This window comes from Triturus cristatus, chromosome 1_1, assembly GCF_964204655.1.
Source record: "Triturus cristatus chromosome 1_1, aTriCri1.1, whole genome shotgun sequence".
Classification (NCBI taxonomy): Eukaryota; Metazoa; Chordata; class Amphibia; order Caudata; family Salamandridae; genus Triturus; species Triturus cristatus.
Genome location: NC_140579.1, coordinates 579590 through 604334, shown reverse-complemented (window position 1 = coordinate 604334; position 24745 = coordinate 579590). Strand labels below are relative to the sequence as shown.

Sequence of the window (24745 nt, the reverse complement as noted above, 5' to 3'; positions counted from 1 at the left end):
CAGGAAATGAAGGTGAAAAGTCTAATATTAAATCGAAAGAGTCAGACCTACGGGGAGAGAGTTAGTGCTTCTGCTGACAGTGTGCAGAGTGAAGCTCTCTCTAGCGTGGCAGTGAGACAGACTGGCTTGGAGTGACCATCTTTTCAGCGAGATAGGCGGTATTGGGAGCGATAGTCTCTAAGGAGAGACATACAGGGGCAGATTTATGAGCCCCTTGCGCCACTTTTGCGTCACTTTTCCCATGTTAAAAGTGACGCAAAAGTGGCGCAAGGGGCTCATAAATCTGCCCCACAGTATTTAGAGTGGTTGGGTCCTCCGAGGGAGACAGGCAGATCTCAAGGGCAGAGAGAACACCCGGCCGGCCCTCAGAGCGCCTGGAATTTGTGATTCAAGCCGCTGCAGGCGATGCTGAGGTGTGCCAGGGCCTGGTGCAAGTCCTGACTGGGAGAGCGCAAAGAGTGGGTGACACGGAAGGCAGTCAGTCGGTCCTGCCCGCCCCCACAGCGCACACACTCCTGCTCTGCTACCTCCCCTCTGACCCCCACGCCCAGCTCCCAAGACCGCAGCTAGGGCAGATAAGGGGCCTCCGAGCCTTAGGAAGAGGAAAGTACACTCAATCAATAATGCATGGACGCGCGTAATGGACGGGAGGAGGCTGAGAAAACCGCAGAAGCAGAGAAGGACTAAGGCCTGATCATTAGCGCCGAGGAGGGAAGGTGAGCGCTAGAGGGGAAGAGAAGCGTGAATGGTTAGAGCCAGGACCCTGTGGGGAGAGGCGTCAATGAGCGCGAGCAGCGCCTGGAAGGCAGAGGACCGAGATCTGCGCGCTTACAGCAAGGATTGAGGGCTGGCCTCTGGGAACCAATGAATGAGACCTAAAGGGCTAGCGCCAAGAAGCGACAGCGTGTCACAGAGACCCGAGGAGTGAGAGGCGAGGGGCTGCTACGGCCGAGAAGCCAGGGCTGGGGTAGGAGATCCGGGATAAGCGAGGAGTTCGCATTAAAGAGCAAGAAATGCGCCTTGAGCCCTGGACAGAGACCCGAGGAGCTAGAATTAAGGAACAAGCTCTAATCAGTGAACGTCGACAGGACGGCGCTTATGACTGACAGCTGAGCCAGATCAAAGAATACATTTTCGCGCGGTAAGTACAGCATATTCAGTCCTCAGTGGAGCACTGCTGACGAGGATACCACACACTTCCTGTCCACACACTTCCTATCCACGGCGCACACCGGTCCTTCAGGGCCTGTTTAATAACTGGCCCCCAGGGTTAGATAGACCAGGACAAAACATAAGCTCGGACCCAAAATAAAACTGGCCCCCTAGCGAATCGGGTGGCTAAAAAAGTACTCCACATCCGCAAATCCGGGAACTTTTGAACCTGTAAAGAAATACTGTATACGTGTTTTGCAAGATATGGGAGACTGTATGTGTTTGATGCAATCAATGTTTTTGCCAATTTCAGGAAAATTAAAAGTAAAAACCGGCCTAGCAGACCAGAAAGTATGCACAAATATCCCACCCCTCCAAAAAAACAGCCCACCTCCTCAGGGCCGGCTTTAGTGCTGGTGGCGCCCTGTGCAACAATGTTTGTTGGCGCCCCTCCCATGACCACCTCCACCACGGATTCTCTCACTAGCACCCTTTAACAGTGACGAAGTCTCCATAACCACACTCTCTCAGATGCATTGAATTGGTTATATAGCGCCACTCATACCAGTGTAGGGTGTCTGAGCACTTTGGATCACACACACATTACACAGAGACAATCAATCATACGAGTGTAAATCCGTGTATAGGAAATGTTACATAAACCAAAGGACTAAAAGTGTAGGAGTCACATGTCATCCATACTGGTAGGCAGTATAGTTTTAGAGTGCTTGGTGTGGAGAAGCACAAACTCCGAGTCCAAAAAGAAACAGCAAAGTTGGGAGTTTTCTTTAATAATAAGAATCGATTTCTAGCCAAATTAATACTTTTTGCAACATTAATCAATGTTCTAATAATGTATACTTTGCAGTGTGTATGCAGTTCTAGGATGAAAGTTAATAGCTCACTATTCTATATTAGGACTTTAAGTTATAAATTGCAAGTAACAAAAGGATGTCTCTTTTGAAAGCAGTAATCTGCTGACCTGTTTACATCATACGCACTCTGTAATCTACTTGGCACACGTTCTTTGCAGCAGGCATGTTAACCCTCTACACTAACTTCACCGAAGTCAAAACCTCAACTATGCAAAATGCTGATCTCTCTCCAGGAAGATAATTAATCACACGAGTTATCTTGACATTTATGTGAGGCCTGGTAATTGCCGGGGGAAAGAAACGCTGCAGCAGGTGCTTCAAAAGCATAATAAACTTTCAAGCACGGCGCCCCCAGGAAGCCAGCACCCGGTGCCACCGGTCGCACCGCCCTAAAGCCGGCCCTGCACCCCCTAACAAACCTGCCCTTTCAGCGCTTCCAGACTGTACTATAAGACTCCGACCCTCCACATACGGAAGAGCCATCACTGGGGATTTAATGCTGGAAGACAAGCATTTCATGTGGTGCTTCGGGGTTCTTGGGTCACTGGGGATGGAGTTTGAGCGATGACGTCTCTCTGTCCCATTACTGATGGAGAGCTCTCTCCACAAGGATGCCCTGGGGGCTTCCACCCAGCAGAGCGCTCACATTTCCTAGTTCCATGCCTGAGCAGTTCATCCAGTCCTGGTTTGCTTATGCGCTTCCTGTGATTTGTAATCGTGTTGCGGCAAGTATAAAACCAGGACTACAAGTCCCAGAATTCCCATAAAAACCCTGGCCAGGGTGTGCTGCTCACTCTGGACTTGGAAAATGTGAGAGCTCTGCACACACCCTTATACTGCCCCCCCCCCACCCCCGCTCTCCCCCCAAGGCAGGACACACCACCTCCTGGGGTAACACCCACTCGGTAAAGCTAGGAAGAGTTTTTTTCAGAGACGGCATTAAAGTGTGACTTTGCCGATTGGCACTAGCTGTACTCTCCCGAGCAGGCCAAAGGACCCCCGGAACATAATGTCTTCTTTGGGGGGTGGAGGTGGGAAACGGCGATTGCTCTGTGCAAGGCTTGGTAAGACATGGGTAATGGGGCTTGGCCTCTCACGGGTCTGAGCAATGGTGCTTGGTCGGTATGTGTGCCAGGGCTCATCGGCATCAGTTCTGTTCAATGACGAGCTTGGATTGGTGCTTGAATCGTGTCAGGTGTGAGGCTGTGGGAATAAATAGTGCCTAGTTTGTGTAGCCAGACCCCTTCACGTGACTTCTCTGACTTTATATGTCGTGAAATGCTTTTCAGCATCAACTCTTCCCCACGTCTGGCATGTGATGTGACGTATGCCACAGCGTGTCGCAGCCGGATCTCCCACAGCCCTACTGTCCACTAAGCGGCACTAAAAAATGCTACTCCATTGTCCCCGCTTACGGTTGTTGTTCGTTTTTTAGGTTTCACCTGCATAGCGCTTGCACTGTGCTTGTGAAATCTATTGTATTTAATATATCTTAAAAGAGATTTACACCCCGCCTTCACTTCTGATTGATCCATGCGCTTGCCAGTTTGCTTTCCTCTGTTACTATTGGATGTAAGCCATTCTCCCTTCCATGCCTATCGTATCAGTTTCCTGTGGACCAATTACTTATCCCCGTCCACGTTGATGCTTTGTACTACTTCTTCTGTGTTAATGCTGCATACCGTTTACTTTCACAGTCAGCGTGTTACAGATTGCTTTGTGTGCTTTTGTTTACATATATCTTATTGCAATGCCCGATTTTTTGCTTTTTTCTTAAACAATTTGGTTGTTTTTTTCCACAAAATGAATGGGTCCGCTCTCTGATTCTTTACTTTCACAGGTTGTAGGACCATTTAATTTTACTTATCTCGTGTAATGTGTACTTATTCCAAGCTGGGGCATGTGCCTTGCTCACCTCTTTTCATTTCTACATACTCTCCATCTGGGCATGTCCCTTCCCCATTCATCCCTGCACCCGCCTGGACATGCCTGCATCACTCTCCTTATTTCTGTATAACCTTCACCTCGATTGCCTTGCCCTAACCCTTCTCTAATGTCTACACCCCACCCCTGACACGTTCCTTGTCTCGTCCCCTCTATTCCTGTACCCTTTGGAATGCCCCTGCTCTGTTGCATTGAATGCACCCCTTACACTGACACCTCCTGCGTACAAAGGGAACAGCTTCCCTCCAGTACATCCCCACTCTAGCGCACCCCGACTCTTGTCCCCCAATCCCGTCTTGCATAATTTCTCAGGCCCCTTTCCTCCCTCACATCCTGTTCCTCCCCATGCCACAGTCTTCAGCTGCTCCCCTGTATTTCTTGAATAACCACACATGTTCTCTACCATCTTGCTTTACACTTCTGTACCCCCCCCTTGCACACCCAGTGCCACCTGTCCTTTCTTCCAGTTCTTAATTTGAGCTGGTGTCTTCCAGTGCTCAGCACCGGCACTTCATCATCAACACTGGCGCTTTTCTAAGCATCAGTTAAGGTCACATTCATTTATTAGCAAAGATACATTGGGCTCGGGGAGATCAAGTGATTTGCCCAGAATCACAGGATGTTGAGCCGTAGAAGAGACTCAAAACTGTTTCACCCAGCTCCGAAGACGGCAGCCCTGGCCATTACAGCACATCCTCTCCCCACTTTCATGGCCACTAGTTGGTTGTATTTTAGGCAGCGCTAGGAGGATAAATGGGTTGGTGCCAGCTGCCTCCTGACGAGAGCCCCAGCACTTATTTTTTACAAATTAACCACTGCTGTCCTCACGCTTTGTCGACTCTCCTTTCATTTAAAATTGCTACTTACCCCTCCCTCATCTCAAATGTGAGCCTTTAGTGGTGCAAAGAGGGGGTGGGAAATGCCTGGGTCTCTGCTCCACCGCTGTCTCCTGTAGCTGTTCCTGGGAGTCCAGGGCGCAGAACTTTTACACTTCAATGTGTACTCACTGCTCACACTTTACACCATCATGCCACATGTATGTGAGAGGTTACCAGCCAGCATGCAACATGTGCTGCTCTGTGGCTCTTTTAGCAAGATTTAGGGCCGCAGTGCCCTACCGTTTACTTTTAGAAGCCGTGTTCAACCTATTTCCCTCCAACAACCCTCCTGTTAAACGCACAGGAGTCCCGCCCGGTTATTTCTGGTTCGAATGCACTTTTTTTTTAATGATCCAAACCGTTTACTTTTATGGTCTATGTGCATTGAACATTTTAAATATTATTGTGTTGTCTGCAGAAGCCGCAGAAAACATTTCTATTGTTTAGCTTAGAAAGCTTTATTAAACAGGTAAAAAAACAAGGTACACAATTATAGTAAAGAGCAAAAAAAAAATACAAATCCAGAGGATAGCAAAGCAAATCAATAGAAAACAAGGGATGAAAAACCTAATACCTCATACATTGTCAGGGTCAAATTCCAATGTTAAAAATGAAATACAAACAAAGAGTACCATAATAAATTAGCATTTTTGCTTTTGAATTTTAAAGATCAAAGAAGGGGAGAGAAAAAGGAAAGGAGGAGGAAAGAAAAAGAGAAGAAAAGAGGAGAAAGGAAAAGGAAGAGAGAAAATAAAAGCTAAAAGGTATCGGCAACCTTATCATATAGTCTAGTACAACTTACCGATGACAGAAAATATAGAATCGCAAATAGCAATATATATCTATAAAACATGAACATTATAAAAAAGGAATAAACGCAGCACTCATGGCGGCTGAAAACATAGCTACTGTCTTTGGCACGCAATGCAGAGGAAGAAATGTAATTAGTGAGAGGAGACCAGAAGGATTCCTTTCGAATACGTTGCTGCGAGGTGGTCACAGAAGCTCTATCGAGCCGGTGATGATGACATAAAAGATTACACCAGGCAGAGAAGGAGACCTTGGAGGCATCCTTCCACTTAGAAGTTAGAACCTGAAAAGCTATAGCAATGCACAAATCTACCAAAGAGCCTAGTTTACGAATGCCCAACCAACGTATGGAATTACTGCCCAAAAAATGGAATGGATATCAAAGGGAAAATTAGTGGAACAAATGGAGGAAATTGACTTGCATACCTTTGTCCAAAAAATAGAAATATTGGGGCAGAGAAAAAAAGGAATGGATATATGTGCCAGGAGTGTTCTTACAGGACTAACAGTTAGGAGTTAAGTCAGGACTGAATTTGGAAACAGCTACTGGGGTTAAAAATGATCTCTGATAAAAATAATAGGGAGTTTGAGTGGTACTGGCGCTGCATGAGGTATGATGTATCCGAGCCCAAATGGAATTCCATGTGTGTATAGAAAGAGTATGTTGTAAATCCGTTTTCCATAAAAGTTCAATTTTGGTTTTGGGACGAATGGGGAGAGAAACCTAGAGAAATTTGTATATGTGAACAGAAAGGGAAGTAGGAAATGCTAGCGAAGGAGGGGGGTCAGAAGAAGAGGAGGAAGTCTCAGAGAGAAGAGAAAGCTGTTGAGCTAAAATCATTCTCAAAGAGTCAAACTTAGGGAGGGAAGAAATAAGGTAAATCCTATTTAGACTGAGTCTCCTGGAAAGATAAAAGCTGCTGGTTATGCATTAGGTGTTTAACCTGTATAATCCCTTTGACAATCCAATCTTTCCAGAAGATAGTTCGGTTAGAAATTGTAATGGATCTATTATGTCAAAGAGAGGAATCCAGGAATAACTGGAGTGGTGAACGCGATTTAGAAAAAATCGAATAGAGGGTCTATATAAGATGAGGAATGGTAGGGGATTTGAAAGAGCGAGGAGAGCGAGTACAGCTGGCTAACGAAGAAAAAGGAAGTGGATGAATAACGAATTCCTCCAATTTATACCAAACAGAGATAGGAGGATCATCTGAAGAAGAGAGATAGGGCAGAACTTGACGAATTAAAAAGGAAGAGCGATATTGACGGAAATTGGGAAAGTTGACCCCTGGGAGCAGACAAAGTAGACAAAGGAATGCGAGCTTTCCGGTTATTCCAAAGAAATTTGCTCAAGATACTTAAATTTGTTTTTAAAGGAAGTCGTACTGGTAACATAGAAAGGTAGAAGTTAATGATTGGAAGCATCATCATCTTAGAAGTGTCCAGCCTACCCCACCAGGACAGAAATAAAGGATACCATCTCTCAGTCATGCCAGAAATCTTTAATAAAATATCATCCAAGTTGAGTAGAACTGTTTTAGCAATTGAAGAAGAATATTTTATCCCTAAACAAGTGATATAATTAGTGTTCCATTTGAAGTTTGTCCCTTCAAACATACTACTAAGACAATATTTATTTAAGGGAAGAATTTCAGACTTGGAGAAATTTAGCTTGTAGCCAGACAAGGCAGCATAAGAAGACAGGAGGTCAATAAAAATGGGTAAAGAAGTAGAAGGATCAGACATATATAACAAAATATTGTCTGCATAGGCAGTGAACTTGACTTTAATAGATTTATGAGTAAAGCCCCAAAAAGCAGGGAAGTTCCTAAGGGAGTGAAGAAAAGGTTCGAGAGACAAAATAAAAAGCTAAGGAGACAGAGGGCAACCTTGGCAAGTGCCTCATTATAGAGTAAAATAAGCGGATTGAAAACCGTTAACGAAAACCGAAGTGGTGGGGAGGAATACAACAAACTAATAAGAGATAAAATAACAGGACTAAAGCCATGCCACTTAAGAGCACGCATCATAAAAAGACAATTAATGCGGTCAAAAGCTTTCTCCACATCTTCGGTAATAGGTGCAACCGGGGAGGAGCTTTTGGAAGCAAGATGTATAATGTTTAAAAAAGTTCTAGAATTGTCCGCAATCGTTCTACCCTTAACGAATCCTGTTTGTTCATATCCAAACAAATCGGGGATCACTTTATTATTGCGAAGAGCAAGGGCCTTGGCAAAGATCTTACAGTCTAAATTAATTAAAGAGATGGGGCGATAATTAGCGCAAGAAGATGGATCCTAGCCCTTCTTAGGAATGAGACAGATGAATGCTTCAAGAAAGGAGCCATAAGCATCTTTATTAGACATGAAATGTTGGAATAAAGATAAAAGGTGTGGAAGGAGAGTCTGGGAGAAACAGGAATAAAACTCTGCAGTGAAGCCGTGCGGACCAGGGGACTTATCCTTAGGTAGTTGGGCTAGAGCGGACTTAAGCTCAGAAAGAGAGAGATAATTTTCTAATAAAGAGCAATCAAGAGAAGAAGAATTGACGTGGAGGGAGGGCTGCAAAAAAAAGAATCCAATGCCTCATCGGAAGGGGGAAGATTCTGGGGTATAAAGTGTCTTATAAAAGTCTGTAAAACAATTTAGTATTTCATCGTCCTTGAAATGATCCACACCACCGTTATCAGTAATTTTGACTACCTTAGATCTTTGGGACATTCCTTTCAAGTAATTCGCAAGTAGCTTGCCAGATCTGTTGCAACCCCCATACAATTTAGAGTTAACTTTAAGTAGGGTCCCAGAAGCCTCCTCTGTTGACTTCCTATTAAAGGACAGTTTAGCCTGAATTAATTTCTTAAGGGTATCTGCATTATTGGAAGTGAAGTAGGCGTGTTCAAGATGTTTAATGGAAGTTAGAAGAGAAGCGGAGTCCTTTATACCTTGTTTCTTTTTAAACGCAACATAGTCGATAATTAATCCTCTGGCTGTCGCCTTGAAGGCATTCCATACGGTATGAAAAGGAATATCCGGACTGGCGTTCCTAAGAAAGAACTCTGGCCAGAACTCTTTAAAACGTTCCAAAAAGTTAGGATCCTTGAGTAAGTAATTATTGAAGCGTCATCTGCGTGTCTTGGAAGGTTCAGAAGGGAGGTCCAGACTAATGAAAGCCGGGGCATGATCAGAAATGAGAATTGACCCAATGTCAGCATTTATTAAATTAGGGAGAAGATGGGGACTCAAAAAATATGATCTATTCTAGAAAAGGATTTGTGAGTAGGAGAAAAGAAAGTGTATTCGAGAGTGTCCGAATGAGTTATTCTCCACGCATCAACCAAACCCATCGAATGAATGGTAGTCGTGAAAGTCTTTTGCATTTTGTTGGGAATGTATCTAACATTGGACTTCCTGTCCGTGAAAGGGTCCATGACTTGATTGCAATCCCCACCCACCAGTAAAGTATTGTCAGGACATGAGTGAAAGGTGTGTGACATATTCTTCCAGAATTGTGCATCAACACCAGTAGGACCGTATATGTTGAGAAGGGAAATGGGGGAACCATTTATATTAAGATGTAGAAGGAGCCATCTTCCGTCAATACAACTACGTATTAGTATTTCCAGATCCTGTTTCTTGTCTTATCGTAAAGGTGGGACCCCTGGGGCATTGCCAAACCCATGTATGACAAACACTTCTTATATTTGTCCTCCTCGGTCACTTCCTCCCCACCCACAGCATTATCCCCTCTGCTTCGTCTGTCTGTGTCCCTTTCCCATTAATGGCCTTGCCACTGTCAGTCCACTTGGGTGCCACTCTCCAACCTTTGAGGTGTCCTTAGCCTGTAACCCCTTTTCATCGATAACCCCATCCCCAACACCCACTGACTTGCATGTCTTACTCCCAAACCTGGGCTCCCTGGTGCTCCAAACTGCCCACCAATCTCCGTTAACTGAATATGTGGTGAACAGACTACAGGTGGTTCAAAATGCGGCAGCCAGGATACTCCGAGGCATACCCAGGCAAGAATTAGCGAAAGCCTCACTGAAACTGCTTCAATGGATGCCGATCCAAGCCAGGATTAAATTCAAATCTTTATGTCTGGCCCACAAAACCATGAACTGCAAGGGACCAGCCCTGCTTAGAACACTCATCACCCCATACATGCCCAAAAGGTCTCTGAGATCATCTTCACACCTGCTCACGAAGACGACAAGGATAAAAAGATCCACATGGGGAGGTAGATCTTTTTCGCCCCTGGTCCCAAGGTTGTAGAACTCCCTGGCCAAAGAAATGAGACTACTAAGATATGAACGTGGCTTTTCCCCCGATGATCTATTAATCTCCTCACACATCACCTCTCCGCAGCACTGCGAAGCCCTTGGGCAGCTGTGCGTTTTACAAATCCATAAACATAAACACACATAAACATGGCAAGGCGCCAACATCCCTCTTGTCACTGCTACGTTTACTGCTCCTCTGAGTTGCCTTGTCCAAGGTGCTTCCCTTGTCCGCACCTGGCTACTGAAAAACACCAACCAGGCTCCCTGTTGCCTCCTCTGTCCCTCTTGGCCTTGCTTCTTGCATTGCAATGCCCTCATCATGATGCAGCTTACCTTCTTCCTACTCATTGCTGCCATCGACAAAGTCCAGCTCGAGTTCATCCTCACCTGCACCGTCATCACACACTGCCTTGCACACCACAATTCCACTCTTCTTCACCAGCCCTTGATGAGTTTTGGTAGCAAGAGCCCTCGGCATAGGGAGGGCCGCCGCAGACCCCCATCTCTCCGGGCCAACGTCTGGGTGCCATCATGTACCCCGTCGGCATTACCATCTGTCTTCGAGTCTTGCCTACTGGCCTTAAAGCACTATACCCCACCAGGCAGCTCCAACCTGGTGGGTCCCTTGCCCCACCGTACTTCAGAGCTGCACCAGCTCCTTGTGTGCTTGTGCCTAGTTCCTGGTCCTCTGGCACCCAAATCCAGCATCCATTATCCCTCTCTCATCACCCTACCAAACCCTCTCTTCCACACCAGTGACTTGGTGTACCCCTCACCCCACAGGGGCCTGGTGCAGTGCAGCCTCCCTGGCACTGCACATGCGTTCCCAATGCTCCTCAGTTTCTTGGATCAGGAGGCGCTGTTCTCAGATGCGTGCTTCAATGTCAACATCCTGCCACTTAACTGTGGCAGGCCCAGGCACCAAATGTCCTTGTTCCTTCCCCAAGGATTCCCCACTATGAAAAAATTGGAGGTCATGCACCTCTTTACTCCCCTTCTCCCCAACGCCTGCAGCCTCCATAGAAGCTGACTTATGGTTCTTGGTGGCAGGGCCCTTCATCCCTGTAATAGACTTTGTACCAAAAATTAGGTAATTGTTTACAATGCAGGAAGCACTATGAAAACCAGGAGAAGAAGGGAGATTTGCGGTGTATAACCTCTCAGCCCGGGTGTCACTCACCAAAGGAGGGTGAATTGAGAGGTATCCATACATTCCTAGTTATCGGCCTGGAAAGCGGTGCCAGGCCCTGGTTTTAAGGTTCACTACTGGGAATTCAATGTGGCATTTATCAGAGTTGCTGTTTCCCTAATGCTGCGTTGTATGCAGTGTTTTTTCTCCACGTTTCTATCAATTTTCCTAGTGGAAACCCCCCTTTTCCTACATTGCCTTTAAGTTTTGCTTTGTTGTGTTCTCTGCAGTGAAGGAATTGGAAACACTTCACTCTAAAATTCCATAAATTAGGGGTTAAGGTGTGGCAACAAAAAGAGGGTGGTGTCATGAAAAATAGGCCGAAAGTCAACTTATAAATTCTTTAAAACTCTAGTACAAAGAGATTGCCAACAAGGAGAAATTTAACAGTACATTTTTTCCGGTTTAATTGGTTGCAAAGGCATTTTAAAATATCTTATAGGGTTGAAGGCCATGCTACAAAGAGCTTTGAGTGACCAATCAATCTTAGGGAATAATAATAATTGTAAGATATGGTGGTTAATGCACTTGCTGGAGAGATCTGTGTTTTGTATAGTCACCCTTTTGACTCATAAAGCAGCGTGGAAGAGTAATGTCTCTCCTGCAAAGCACATCATGTAACATGAAGATGACAGATTTTTGAATTTTTTTGTGGGCAGTTAAGTGGGTTACTGCTTTTGACAGAAATTATTTTATCACTTGAAGTTCATAAATTGCAATCCTTCTAATATGGCTCAGTGAGCTATGACACTGCATCAAGGACAGCATGCAAACGGTTTAGAACTTATTTTTTTCTTAATCTGTTGTTATTAGAAGGCTGCTAAAAAGGGTTTCCTTGAGTAGCAATAAAGTCTTATTAGTACAGCCAGCCTCAAGCACAGCGGTACCTTTTAAATCTTGACTTTGTGTCTCTCCTGGTCATGCGCTCGCAACATATAATCCCTACCATCAAAGATGATGTGTGAATCCTATATCTTGAAATGGTCACTGTCTTATGGAACATCCTGTACATTGATTTACACACTTGTATGATTTATTGTCAGTGTATAATGTGCACGTGTGATGTAATGCACTCTCCTACAATGGGTTGAGTAGCACTATAAAATAATTAAATACAACTACTAAGTGCTATTTAAATTGTTATTTGTGTAAATACTTGTGCAGACTGATACATGTGAAATGATTTCAGGTCATGCATATGTCTCATATACAGGAATTGAACACAGTTAAAAGCTTACCTCTAAATCGTAGTTTATTTTAAGTACTTGTCAAGTGATAAAAAGTTGTGCACCCTGGTTCATCCTTCATTGCACTGACAGCTAGGTGAGAGGCTCTGGATAGCGCCCCAACCAGGCTCAAACAAAAGGAGGGCTGGTAGCCCTTTACATTCAGACTTTGTTTTGAACCCAGCTGGAGTTTAAAATCAGAAACCCCTTTGTAGTGTCGTAGGACAGTAAATCACGACACCGACACTTACTTATTCTTGATGCTCTTTATTTCCCTTCTTTCCTGTACCCTGCTCCTACTCTAACTAACTCTCCCCGCCTTCGCTCCTCCTCTTCCCTCCTGGTTCTCCTCCCACCTCATGTGCTGGTCCTAGCGCCCAGCACATTTCACAATAATACATCTTCCCCCTTCTTAAACAATTTGAAATACTTCAAGTGTGTCCATGCATGTCAGAGTATACAATAATAGAAAACACCATAGTTACAGTTCTTCGATCAGGAGAACGGGTCTTCGATGAGTTCGCTGCGGCCGTAGGGATACCTCTTGACCCGCCCGTTCCCCTTCGACAGGAGACATGGCGGGTCGATGATCACTTGCTGACTCGGGTGCATCTCCTTGGACCACACTGTGGGGTGCAGATAACGCTTCTCTGACATGGGGCGTGCACTTCTGAAAATGCGTCACATTCCTGGTGATTCTCTTGTCCTCCGATTCAGCTGTGATCATGGTCCCTTTTTGTTTCGTCACCACTAGGGGGCATGTATGATATCGACAGTCTGCTTTTCTCTGTTTTTCTTGTCGTACCAATACCCAGTCTCCTTCCTGAAGAGATGGCTGTGCAGCTTTTCTTCGTCTGTCGGCGTATTCCTTCATCTTCTCCTTTTTCAGTCTTGAGACATGCCACTGGCTGCGTCTTCCCAGACTGGTATTCTTGTGCGCACGGTGCGACCCAGCATTAGTGTTGCCAGGCACCTGACTGTAGTAGTATGCGGTGTGGTTCGATATGCTCGTATTACCTCATTTAACGCCACTTGCACATCACATTTGGACAGTTCTGCTTGTTGAATGGTCTTCTTTAGAGTGGCCATAAATCTTTCCACCATTCCATTGGCTTGTGGCCACAATGGAGTAATCTTCCTGTGTCTGAGGTTTAGGTGATTGGAAAAAGCAGCAAATTCTTGCCCATTGAATGGTGGGCCATTATCTGTTTTCACTACCTTCAGTATGCCCATGTTGCGAAAACCTCATCCACTACAGGTATAGTGGAGGCCGCTTTAGTTGATGCTGTGAGATGCGCAATAGGGAAACGTGAGTATTCGTCCATTATGACCAGGATATACTTGCCAGATTGTAACAGGCCAAAGAAGTCCACTGCGACATGATGCCACACACCATCCGCCAGTTCAGACATTTGGAGAGGCGCAGGGGGATCCTCTCGACTCACTAGCTGACACTGCAGGCAGTCCTTCAGTGTAAGTTCAATCATCTGATCAAGCGTTGGGAACCAGACTCGCTCCCGCAGAGTCCTCTTCGTGGCAACAATACCTCTATGCCCTTCATGCGCTAGGTTGATGACTCCTTGGCGCAGCTGTTTCGGAATGATGATTCGTTTGTCCCTTAGTATAAGACCATCTGAGGTAATGGACAATTCTTCCTTCACATGTCTGAAAGAGGACAGCTCATGACTGTCAATGTGTTCACTCTGTCCGGATTCCTCCAGATGTCTCCAGCTATTTGTCTGAATGCGATGTTTTATATTTCGGAGTGTGGCATCTTCATTGGTAGCGTCAAGGATGGCCTCCAAAGGGACGGCGGGTGGTCTGGCTTGAGCCACCACAAAATGGATATATTCTTCAGCTACTGAGTGATTGGATGTGGATGTTGCCTTGGGATGTCTGGACATATAGTCAGCTGGATTTGCAGCTTTTCCCTGTTTGTGGATGATGGTGTAAGTATTCTCTTGAAGGCGGAAACCCCAGCGCTCTATTCTGGGCGGCATATTGCCTCGGGGATTTCCAAGGATGGTTATTAGGGCCTGGTGGTCCTTGATGAGTGTGAAGTGTTTTCCGTAGATAAAGATGTGAAAATGTTTGCAAGCCCAGACTACCGCCAGGCTTTCTTTTTCAGGCTGAGAGTATGCTCTCTCTGTGTCCGTGAGACTCCTGCTGGCATATGCTATGATATACCGCTGATCACTCTCTCTGTCATATTGAGCTAATATAGCTCCAAGTCCTACAGGACTCGCATCCACGGTGATTTCCGCTTTCCTTCTAGGATTGAAATATGCAAGGTTATTGGCAGATTCAACCTCAGCTTTGATTGCATGAAAGGCTTGATCACATCTCGTGGTCCATTGAAAAGGGTGTCCTTGTTTGGTCAGCTTTCTCAGAGGGTAACTGATGGTGGCATAATCTTTGATGTAACGTGCACAGTAGCTTGCCATGCCTAAAAATGAACGCACATCTCCAGCGTCTCTGGGCCTCCGGGTATCATTTAAAGCAGCAATCTTTTCTGGATCTGGTTTCATTCCTGCGCCTGAGAAGATGTGTCCAAAGAATTTTAGTGTGGATTTGTGAAATTCACATTTGTCTTTGTTTAAAGCGAGATTGGCGTCCAACAGAGCATGACAGACTCGGTCCAGCGCCGTGTCATGTTCTTGCAGTGTCGCGCCATAGACTAGGATGTCATCACTGTAGTTCAGCTTGTTGGGCATGTGATGAATTACCTTCCTGATGGCCTCCTGAAAAATCTCAGCAGCAGAAGAAACTCCAAAGCGGAGTCTTTTGTATCTGAACAGGCCTTGATGAGTCGAGAATGTGGTGATATATCTCGATTTCTCGTGGAGCTCCAGCTTGTGATAGCCCTTGTTAAGGTCTAGTTTGGAGAATATCTGAGCACTGTTGAGTGACGCAATCATGTTGCTGATGTGAGGCCCTGGGTGCCGTTCTCTTTCTATGGCGGTGTTGGGTGCTCTCATATCTACGCAGAGACGCACTTTGCCAGGTGAGCCCTTTTTTGGCACTACAACCACTGGAGAGACCCAGGAAGTGGGTCCTGATGTCCTCTTGATGATGTCAGCCTGGAGAAGATCCTGCAGTTCCTCCTCTACAGACTGTTGAAGGTGAAACTGAAGTTTTCTGTGATGTTGTGCTAGGGGAGTCACACGTTCATTTATGTGCAGTCGAACCTGACAATGAGCCATCTTTCCAAGTTCGGTGAATAGCTTAGGAAACTTGTGAACTATGTCAGGTTCATCATCAACTTTGTACAAAATTTCAACTAGTCGAAGTTGTTCTGCCGTTGGCAAGCTAAGAAGACAATCTACTTCAGGACCATCAATGACATGAATGCGGGCTGGAATAGACCTGTTTTTGTATGTGAGATTAGTCGGGAATTGTCCCAAACATGGGAGAGGTTCCTTTGACATCCAGGTGTACACCCGCACGGCAGCTTTATGCAAGTGCGGTGGCGGATTCATTTTCTTGTATTCTGCAACTGCGATATCGTTGAGAGATGCTCCACTGTCCAGAACAAACTTGGCTAAGTGTGTGTCCATTTTAAGGTCTAATCGTGGGTATTTCTTCTGCCGGTCCGGATCCGCGACCATGCAGACATACTCATCACTGTCTTGCGATATTGGTGACAGCGACCTTGACTCACGGGATTGCGATTGATGGGATTGGTATGTCTCATGAGAACGACGGCTGGACTGTGAAGAACCAGTGGACGAATCTCTGCGGTCCCACACTGCTTTGGCATGATGTCAAGTGTTGGACTGTCTGGACTGTCTGTAATTGTCTCGGTAATTGTCTTTGCATAGTGCTCCGCACACATTCTCAAAGTGGTTGTCCCTGCCAAACTTCCTGCATTTGTGGCCTAATGCAGGGCAGGTCTCCGTGTGAGGGAAGTCATATCCACAGCGGTAGCATTTAAGCTGGCGCTCCTGTCTTTTGTTAGTACGACTGGTACTGCGACGACGGCGACTTGTATAATGAGACTGCACTTTGGATCTGGATGATCGTTGCTTTGCAGGGGAGGACCTTTTAGTGGTACGAGATTGGAGCCTAAATGCCTGTTCACGTTTTTCGCCTCTTCCAGCTTCCATTCTCTTGGCATGTTCTTCTGCCTGATCGTGTACTCGCTTCATTTCTTCAATTTCATCCAGAGAGTAGCTTTTCTTTAATAGGCGTCTACGTAACGACTCAGACTGGCATCCTTCTATTATTCGCAGGTGAAGGGCGTCTTCCGTCGTGAAGGAGTCAAATTCACAGTAGCAAGCCAAACATCGCAGTCGCGTAATGAAAGTACTCATGGGCTCATCTTTTTCTTGAGATGCCAGGTTGAATGTGTACCTTTCATAATCAATATTTCGTTTGTGAAGAAATTTTCTGTTGAGAGCGTCACGTACACTGGCATATGACGAAGCAGCGTCAGCCGAAAGTTCCTTTATGATCTGACCAATGTCTTTCCCGATTAAATTGGGTAGTGCAATCAGTTGCTGCTCCTCCTCAGTCACATGTGACCCTTTCATGAAGTCTTCGAAGTCCTCTAGCCATTCTTGCCAGCGAAGGCCCATGCCTCCCCCCCCGATATGAGGACTAGGGGTTCCGGCGGGACTCCAAGCTTGCCAAGTCTGTGTCCACCCATTTGCGCGGTGGAAGTAGGCGACTCCGGCCCGGTGTGGGCACTCGCAGAGGCATGACTCTGTCTTGATGTGGGTGATCCAGACATGATATGCGACTGTGTAGAAGACAGTTGGCCAACTCCCTTGCAGTGAACAGTTTAGCACCGGAGCCCTCGCAGCGCCTGTCACTCGGCTTAAATCAATGTATGTGATGCTTATCCGCACTTGGATATTATGTAGACACATCACCAGGGAGCCCTGGAGAGATGCAGTCCACGTAGTATGTTAATGTTGTCTTGTAATATAATTTAGAGCATGTAATAACTGTTCAGAATAATATTTGCCAATGCTTGATGCTATTTTCAGCCATTGCCTGACTTCAAAATGGCCGCTGGGCACTCCTTGCAAGGGGATTGGTGGAGATGCCTGACTCAAAGATGGCCACCGTGAAATCTCGCTCCTTGCGAGAATAGCAAGCGCAACTCACTGGTGGCAGCAGCTGCAACAGCGCGGACACGGACAGGCACTGGTACCTGAACGCTGATGAATTCAGCCACCGGGCGCCTCACACGACTCAGCACTCCTCCTGCAGACGTCAGAAGCAACGTGGGTGCTCACTGCCCAGAACGCGACCGGGGTGGGCTCCCGGGTCGCAATCAACACGATGCACCTTCTTGGGGCACGTTCGCGACCGGGGTGGGCTTCCGGATCGCGATAGGAAATGCAGCACCACAGGAACGAAGAGCAGCTGGGGTGGACTCCCCAGGGCGCGGCAGAGCTCCGAGGCAGCGGAGCCGACGAGCAACTCGGCAGGGGCACAACGCGACCGGGGTGAGCTCCCGGTCCGCAGAACAGCACAGCTCCGAGGCAGCGGAGCGCACACCAGGATGTAGGTAAGGGAGGCAGGGTCCCCGACCACTCCTCATCGCCAGTTGTAGTGTCGTAGGACAGTAAATCACGACACCAACACTTATTCTTGATGCTCTTTATTTCCCTTCTTTCCTCTACCCTGCTCCTACTCTAACTAACTCTCCCCGCCTTCGCTCCTCCTCTTCCCTCCTGGTTCTCCTCCCACCTTGTGTGCTGGTCCTAGCGCCCAGCACGTTTCACAATATTGCACCCTTTTTAGCCTGCACATTGCTGCTCTGAACAGAAAGCAAACAACCTGAGGGCGCTACTGAATTGTATCCCGGTGATCTCAAATTACACCAGAACAAATTCAGCATATTTTACTGGGTCTAGACGGATCCCCCGATCTGGATCAAGAATAGCTACTGAATCCGGGATGTGGCTGCATCCCCCTTCATTCCAGCATTAGTTCCCCCTTCTCACCCCGGAAGGAGGATTTAGTTCAGCCATAGCAGTGGAGATAAGTTTGAAAATACACACACAAAGTCATGTCTTTGTAGGTGTTCACACACTCTCAAAGCAAACGGCACCATGATCCACCCACTCCCCACAAATTTTGTGGGGATTACTACTGTCTAATTGCACACGCAATTAGACAGTAGTAGAAGCATTTCAACCTTCTAGTAGCTTACCGGGAGGTATAAATGGAGCTTTTTGACTGTAAACATACATTTTCGACCACACATTTGAGTTTATTGGCAGCTATCAGTAAATTGGTCTATCAACATAAAATCTGATTACATGATGATCTGTCCAGAACAAAATAGAATCAATATTACCCAAAGACAGATTTGCAGGATTGTGGCCGGGAGTGTAAGTGTGACTGCATTGAGTGCCGCAGACATCCCTTTTTCGAAAGCCAGATTTGGGCGGGTGAAAGATCTTTAGTGTCAATATAGTAAGGAGCTTGTCCTATAATATATATGCAAATGATCTGTAGCAGCAGAGAAAAGCAGTCAGTAGGTATGGTTTATGTGTTTTTCGATTTTAAATATTAAACCATTAAGAAATTCGGCTACTTATCAGTGATTGGTCTAGTTTGAAGGGTTGTATGGTGTAATTGGATTAGGATCACCACATGCAAGAAAGGGGCCTTCTTCACTATTTTAGATATAAACCCATGTGATCACACACGTAGTGAGCTGTAAGATTCCTCTTTAGATTTATTACACAATTAAATTGAGAACAGATGTATGGCTGGATGAGACCTTGAACAGGTTTGTGACACGCTTTCCAAACACGAGGACCAGCACACTTTGAGGCCATGACCCCACACACCTTTGCTGAGGGATGCATAGACCTTCCTAACATATTGACACTGCTGCTTTGTCACCATCGAGGCGCTCCTTCCCCTCCTGCTCACATCGCTTCAGTATTGCTGATATGTCAGATGGATTATCTTTCAGGATCATAAAAATATAGCAGCCTGTTCACCGACTTGCAAAAATATAACAACCTACTGAGAATGTGCAATAAAGGTGCAAGAGGGAAGCGCGGATACTGCCCTAGAGACTATAGCCGTACAGCTAGGAGTTGTCAGACACAATGTGGCAGTGCCCGGACTGGTTCCTGAGATGCCCAGAGTGTCTTTCATCATAAGCCTTGAATCGGTGTTGTCACCCTTGATTACCTTTCCTCACACCCTGATCTTCTTTTCCTCTATTTTGGACCATTCGACTTTCCTTCCATGTCATGTCCTCCTCTCCCAGGATGAGCGGTCCCACTGTGAGAGACTACGGTTATTGGCCCTTCTGCTCTGCCGGTCTCCTTCCTCCCGGAAACATAGCGATTTTCTCCTATTAGATTTTTCAATGATTTTCCCTTCCCTTGACAGTACATTCCTGGCAGCCTTGCGTAAAAGTAAAGCCTCTACCTTCTTCTTCTAATATTGCAAATATTTGCGTGGTCCGAGTCTTCCGGGTTTGCTAGCGGCAGGAGAGCCCTTCCTGATTCTCCCATTACAGGGCAGTTCATTTTCATTTTGGAAGTATAGGTAGATATTGTGCCCGTATGAATTTCATGAAGTAGGGACTGGGACAATTGGACAATGACTGGCCAGGAGGTAACAACTATTTGTCTGCCGAAAACAAACTGAATGTTGATGGTAGATCTGGTGTAAGAAGTGGAAAAGATTTGCTTTTTAGCGATTTTGAGGCATTACCAATTGCTAGGATAGTTTCTATTTCTTGCGCTAGGAAGATAGAGCCCAGCCAATTGGGTATGAAGCCTTGATGCTGGTTGATATGTGTTTGTTGTATTGCTATGGCTCTTTCCAGCTTCTTTTCCAGAATAAGGAGATCAGTGTTTGAGCACTTATTGGCTCGCTTGTAGTGTATTGACAAATTAGCGGGGAATATGTATATTGTGAATTCAGGCCAAGTTCTAGTGGTTTTGATGAGAGAAGTTTGATGATGGAAGAAGAGATTTTGATGACTTTATACGTGATACCTTTAAGGGAGTTTACATGCACAAGGTTGTGTATTGTCAGCAGCTTAAATGCCTGCCTCTTTGGTACGACCTGGTGATGTCTGGTTGCCAGTTTTATTGTTGGTGAGGTTGATGTTGTTTCAATGAAGTATTTGTTGATGGCATTGTATTCCTGTAGACGGTGTGGACTGGCAGTAGCTAGCTGTATATGCATGCAGGCTGGCATGAACAGTTTGGTTGCTGTCTTGGGATTGTATGACGATGGAAGTCTAATTAGGCTTGGGTGATTTCACATTTTCAAGTTGTGCATGCTGCTTTGAGAGGGATGAGGTCTCTGTGTGTGTCTGTTTCTTGCACCAGTGCTCTTATGATCAGTGAACTATTTTATCAGAGGACACTTCTTGGCAGTACCAAGGGCTTGGGGTATGTTGTTTTTGCTTCAGAGATTGGTGTATCGACCTGTGGGCTGATGCAAGGTTTGGTGTCTTCAGCAGTGTGCTTGAAACTTATGTTGGTGCATCGGAGATTGATGTTAGTGACCCAATGGGAGAGTGTCGAAGGTTATGATGTTTTCTGTTCGTTTTATGCAAAATCACATCAAATGAAGTGTGCTTTCGATTCAGCTTACCCTGTTACTGTCTGTCTCCTGCAGTCTCCCTTTTTTTTATCCTAATTTCATTCTTGATCAGCATGTTGATCAGTCTCTCCCCTACAGGGTCACCCTCTTGATCCTGAATTGCTCAGCTTTATCATGCTAGTCCGTCTCTGAAGTAGTGTTTGCCACACCATAATCTTTTATGTTTTTTAAGACCATCCTATTGCACTGTCGCTCTCTGGCAGGCTCCCTTCTTTCTGATCGCACATTTCCTCCGCTTATCCTGTGAACCCTTTTCTCACTCAATTTCTTCCGCTCATGCCTTAGCTTCTCTGATGCCTTCTTATCCTTTCTCCCTTTCTACTGCAGGAAGAAGACACGACCAGGCACAGTCATGAACCACTGTGTGAAAAGCTTTGATAATGAGACCTTGGTCACCTCGTCTGTCTCCAGTATCTCAGGCACTGTCGTACTGCTGCTCGCTGCTCTCATTGGAGTACCTGGTAATGTCTTCATCATCTGGAGCATCCTTGGGAAGATGAGGGGCAAGGAAAAGTCTGTCACTTGTATTCTTATCCTCAACCTGGCCGTGGCCGATGGCACTGTGTTGATCCTGACACCGTTCTTCATCACATTTCTCATCATGAGGACGTGGGTTTTCTCCCGGGTCATGTGCAAGATTGTTTATTACCTCGCCTGCGTCAATATGTTTGCCAGCATTTTCATCATCACCTTGATGAGCCTTGATCGCTTGTTGGCCATCTCTCGACCCTGGATGGTGCAGTCAATCCGCAAGAAGCATGTGGCCAGGAAAGCTCTGCTGGGTATTTGGGTAGCATCCATGCTGCTGTCAATCCCAGCCTTTGCTTACCGCGAAGTAGTGGAAGAAGCAAACACCAAGATGCTGATCTGTGAGCCTTGCCATCCCTCTAGCCGCCACACTATCTTCCACTACTCCTTAGAGACTGTGGTAGCATTTTTAGTCCCTCTAGCGATTATTTGTACGAGCTATGCTCTCATCTTACGGAAACTGAAGGCCACAAAGTTCCGGCGGCGGGTCCGTACTGAAAAACTAATCCTGGCCATCGTGTTGACCTTCACGTTGCTTTGGCTGCCTTACCATGTGGTCAATGTTATTCAGGTGGCCTCCCGAGTGGCCACAGGGAACATGGCAGAGAAGCTTAAGCATGCCTGGAAAGCAAGTCGAGCTTTAGCCACCACCCTGGCCTTCATTAGCTTCAGCATTAACCCAGTGCTTTATGCCTTTGCGGCCAGCAACTTCATCAGGGTGTTTGGTATGAACTTCATTGTCAAGTTGCTTGAGGGCACAGTTGGGGAGCTGCACCGGAGAACCAAATCCCAAAGGGACCTGGAAAAGGACTTTGTCAATGATGCCAGCACGGGAGTTGAAGTGCAGGAGTTTAATAGAGACAACGTACTAGACATCTCCCCATCTACCAAACTTCCTCCAGCTTGAAGAGCCAACACTAATGGGAACCATCACACAACATTTTCATCTCAGACAGGGATAAATAGCACAAAAAATGTCACCCACATGCAAAAGTCAATACCAGAGAATATGTCTGAGAAAGAGTGAAGTGGAAATCTCAGGCTCATAGGCCTTTTTCAAAGAGGGATTTAACTTAGTATGGTACCTAAAGCAATGACAGGGAAATCCTTGATTACATATTTGTGGCTGGAAAAATACACATTAATTGACACTATCGCCTAAGAAAGTGGGAGGGAAATGCCAGAATATACCTATGGTCTGTCACTGGAAGGGCAGTCTCTTCTGAGATATTGATAGCGAAATCCTGCACAGAATTGTTAAGCCTTTTAAATTGTCCTTGCCACACCATGCACCAAGGGAAAGTGGCATATAAACATTGTACCAGACAATGGCCCTCCTCTGGAGTGGGTGTTCTCATGAAAGTGACAGAATGGCATTTTAGGATTGTTTATGTGCAGGAAGGGACACCTGTGAGAAAGTGCCATCTTTCTTGCATGGTATGCCCCCACTTTTTGCTGAATTGCTGAATGTACTTTGACTGAGTGTGCCCTGGACTCCTGCCAATCAGGGGCCCAGGGCCTATGTTCCTTCCCTAAAACCCAAATTGGCAAACCCTGACCACATGTCAGCCCCTGGTAAATGGTACCCTAGGTACCCAGGACCTTGTGACCAGGGAAGGCCTCTAAGGGCTGCAGCAGTTATTGTGCCACCCTTAGAGGCCCTGCACCCTAACACAAACACACTGCCCTTGCAGGCTGAGTGTCTTTGTACAAGACAAAACCAAGAGTTGACATGGCCCATATCCCTGTGTGCCATGCCCACAACCTACACTGCCCTGGCATACATCAGCCACCCCTCTAGCTGGGTGCCCTATGCCAGTGGTGTGGGCACAGGAGCATGGGCCCTGTGCCCCTACAGTACCCAGGTCCATTCCTGGGCGCTGTAAGTGCAGTGCTGCCATTTAAGAGTATATGGTGCTGAGAGCTCGTCAAACACAAACACCACAGCACCATAATGGCAACAGTGAAGACTGAGAAGTTTGGTATCAAACTTCTCAGCACATTAAACCCGCACAGATGCCAGTGTGGGATTTAATGTACAAAGCACTACCGAGGGCATCTTAGAGATGCCTCCTGAAACCTAAACTACAATCCATGTCTTGTCTGAGAGGCTGCCTAGGCTGCCACACAGCAGATTTGTTGCTGGACCCCTGGGTGGAGAGCCCCCGCTCTCCTGGGCCTGCAACAATGCACATCCTGGGCGAGGTGCTAGGTCTCCTCCCCCAGGATGGGCAGGGGGAAGCTTCAAAGGCATGCCGCCTTTGTGAGCTTTTCCAGGCCATTTGCTGTACCCCGCACCTTTCCCCCACCGGTTCTGACCCCCACTCTGGCGGGAAGACTGGCCAGAAACCCCAAGTAAAAACAGGGTATGTGCCAGCCTCTTCCAACCCCACCCCTCAGGTGGGGGAGGCTAGGTGAAGCACATCTCCGGGCTCTCGCCATCTTGAAGATGGGAAGCCCTGCCCAATCAGGACTAGGCTACTGCCCCCCTCCCACAGGAGAGTGGCAGGATAGGGGGTGTACCCACCCCAGGGCAGGGACCCATTGGTCCCTGCCCTTTACCTACCTGTAACGCCCCTAAATCTAGTATTCAGGGGCATCGAAAACACGAAGGACGTATATCTCGGGCTACCATGCCATTCCGGATACTGTGTACCGCATAGAGGTTCTGGATTTTTGAAGAAGTCTAGAATACTTGAAACAATTAGGATTTGACGAGATCACGCAATATTTTACTGCCAAGCCCTGAAGAAGTCTCGATGTGAGACGAAACGCGTTGGCTATGATCTTTGACTTCTTGAAAATAAAGAAAACATTTTAAAGAGAAATAAAGAAGAAACATATTTTATCAAGAAATGAAGACTTTGGAATAATTTATTCTTTGGTGTGAATCCTGAACTTTGTTTAACAAATGTACATTATATAGCGCTGAACCCTTTGTGTATCTAGTATTCAGGGGCACCCTGATCCTTCCCTCTCCAGATTCCGAAAAAGCAAAGAAGAACAAGAAGAAAGAAGACCTGCCGTGCAGCTGCTAAGAAGAGGAAGACACCAACTGCTTTGGCCCCAGCCCTACCGGCCTGTCGACCCTCGAACCTGCTCCTGCTAAATCCCGGCACCTCCTGTGGGCAGCAACCTCACAAACCCCGGAGGACCTGGCTACCTTGTGACTCTGAGCATCTGGGAGTCCCATGAGCAGTGGCTCTGCTCAAAGCAAGTTTCTAACCCCTGGCATCAGCCCGGAACCGCGAACCCTGCACACT

At 46.4% G+C, this 24745-nt stretch overlaps 1 protein-coding gene across 1 annotated transcript; it reads left to right on the top strand.

Annotated features, from left to right (window-relative positions):
* Positions 1-1010: 1010 nt before the first annotated feature.
* On the top strand, positions 1011-24328 carry LOC146869035 (leukotriene B4 receptor 1-like). The gene is made up of 2 exons (XM_085607271.1): positions 1011-1141; positions 21282-24328. Exon 2 carries the CDS (start codon positions 21307-21309, stop codon positions 22387-22389), a length of 1083 nt encoding a protein of 360 aa, XP_085463397.1. The 5' UTR covers positions 1011-1141; positions 21282-21306; the 3' UTR covers positions 22390-24328.
* Positions 24329-24745: the final 417 nt, after the last annotated feature.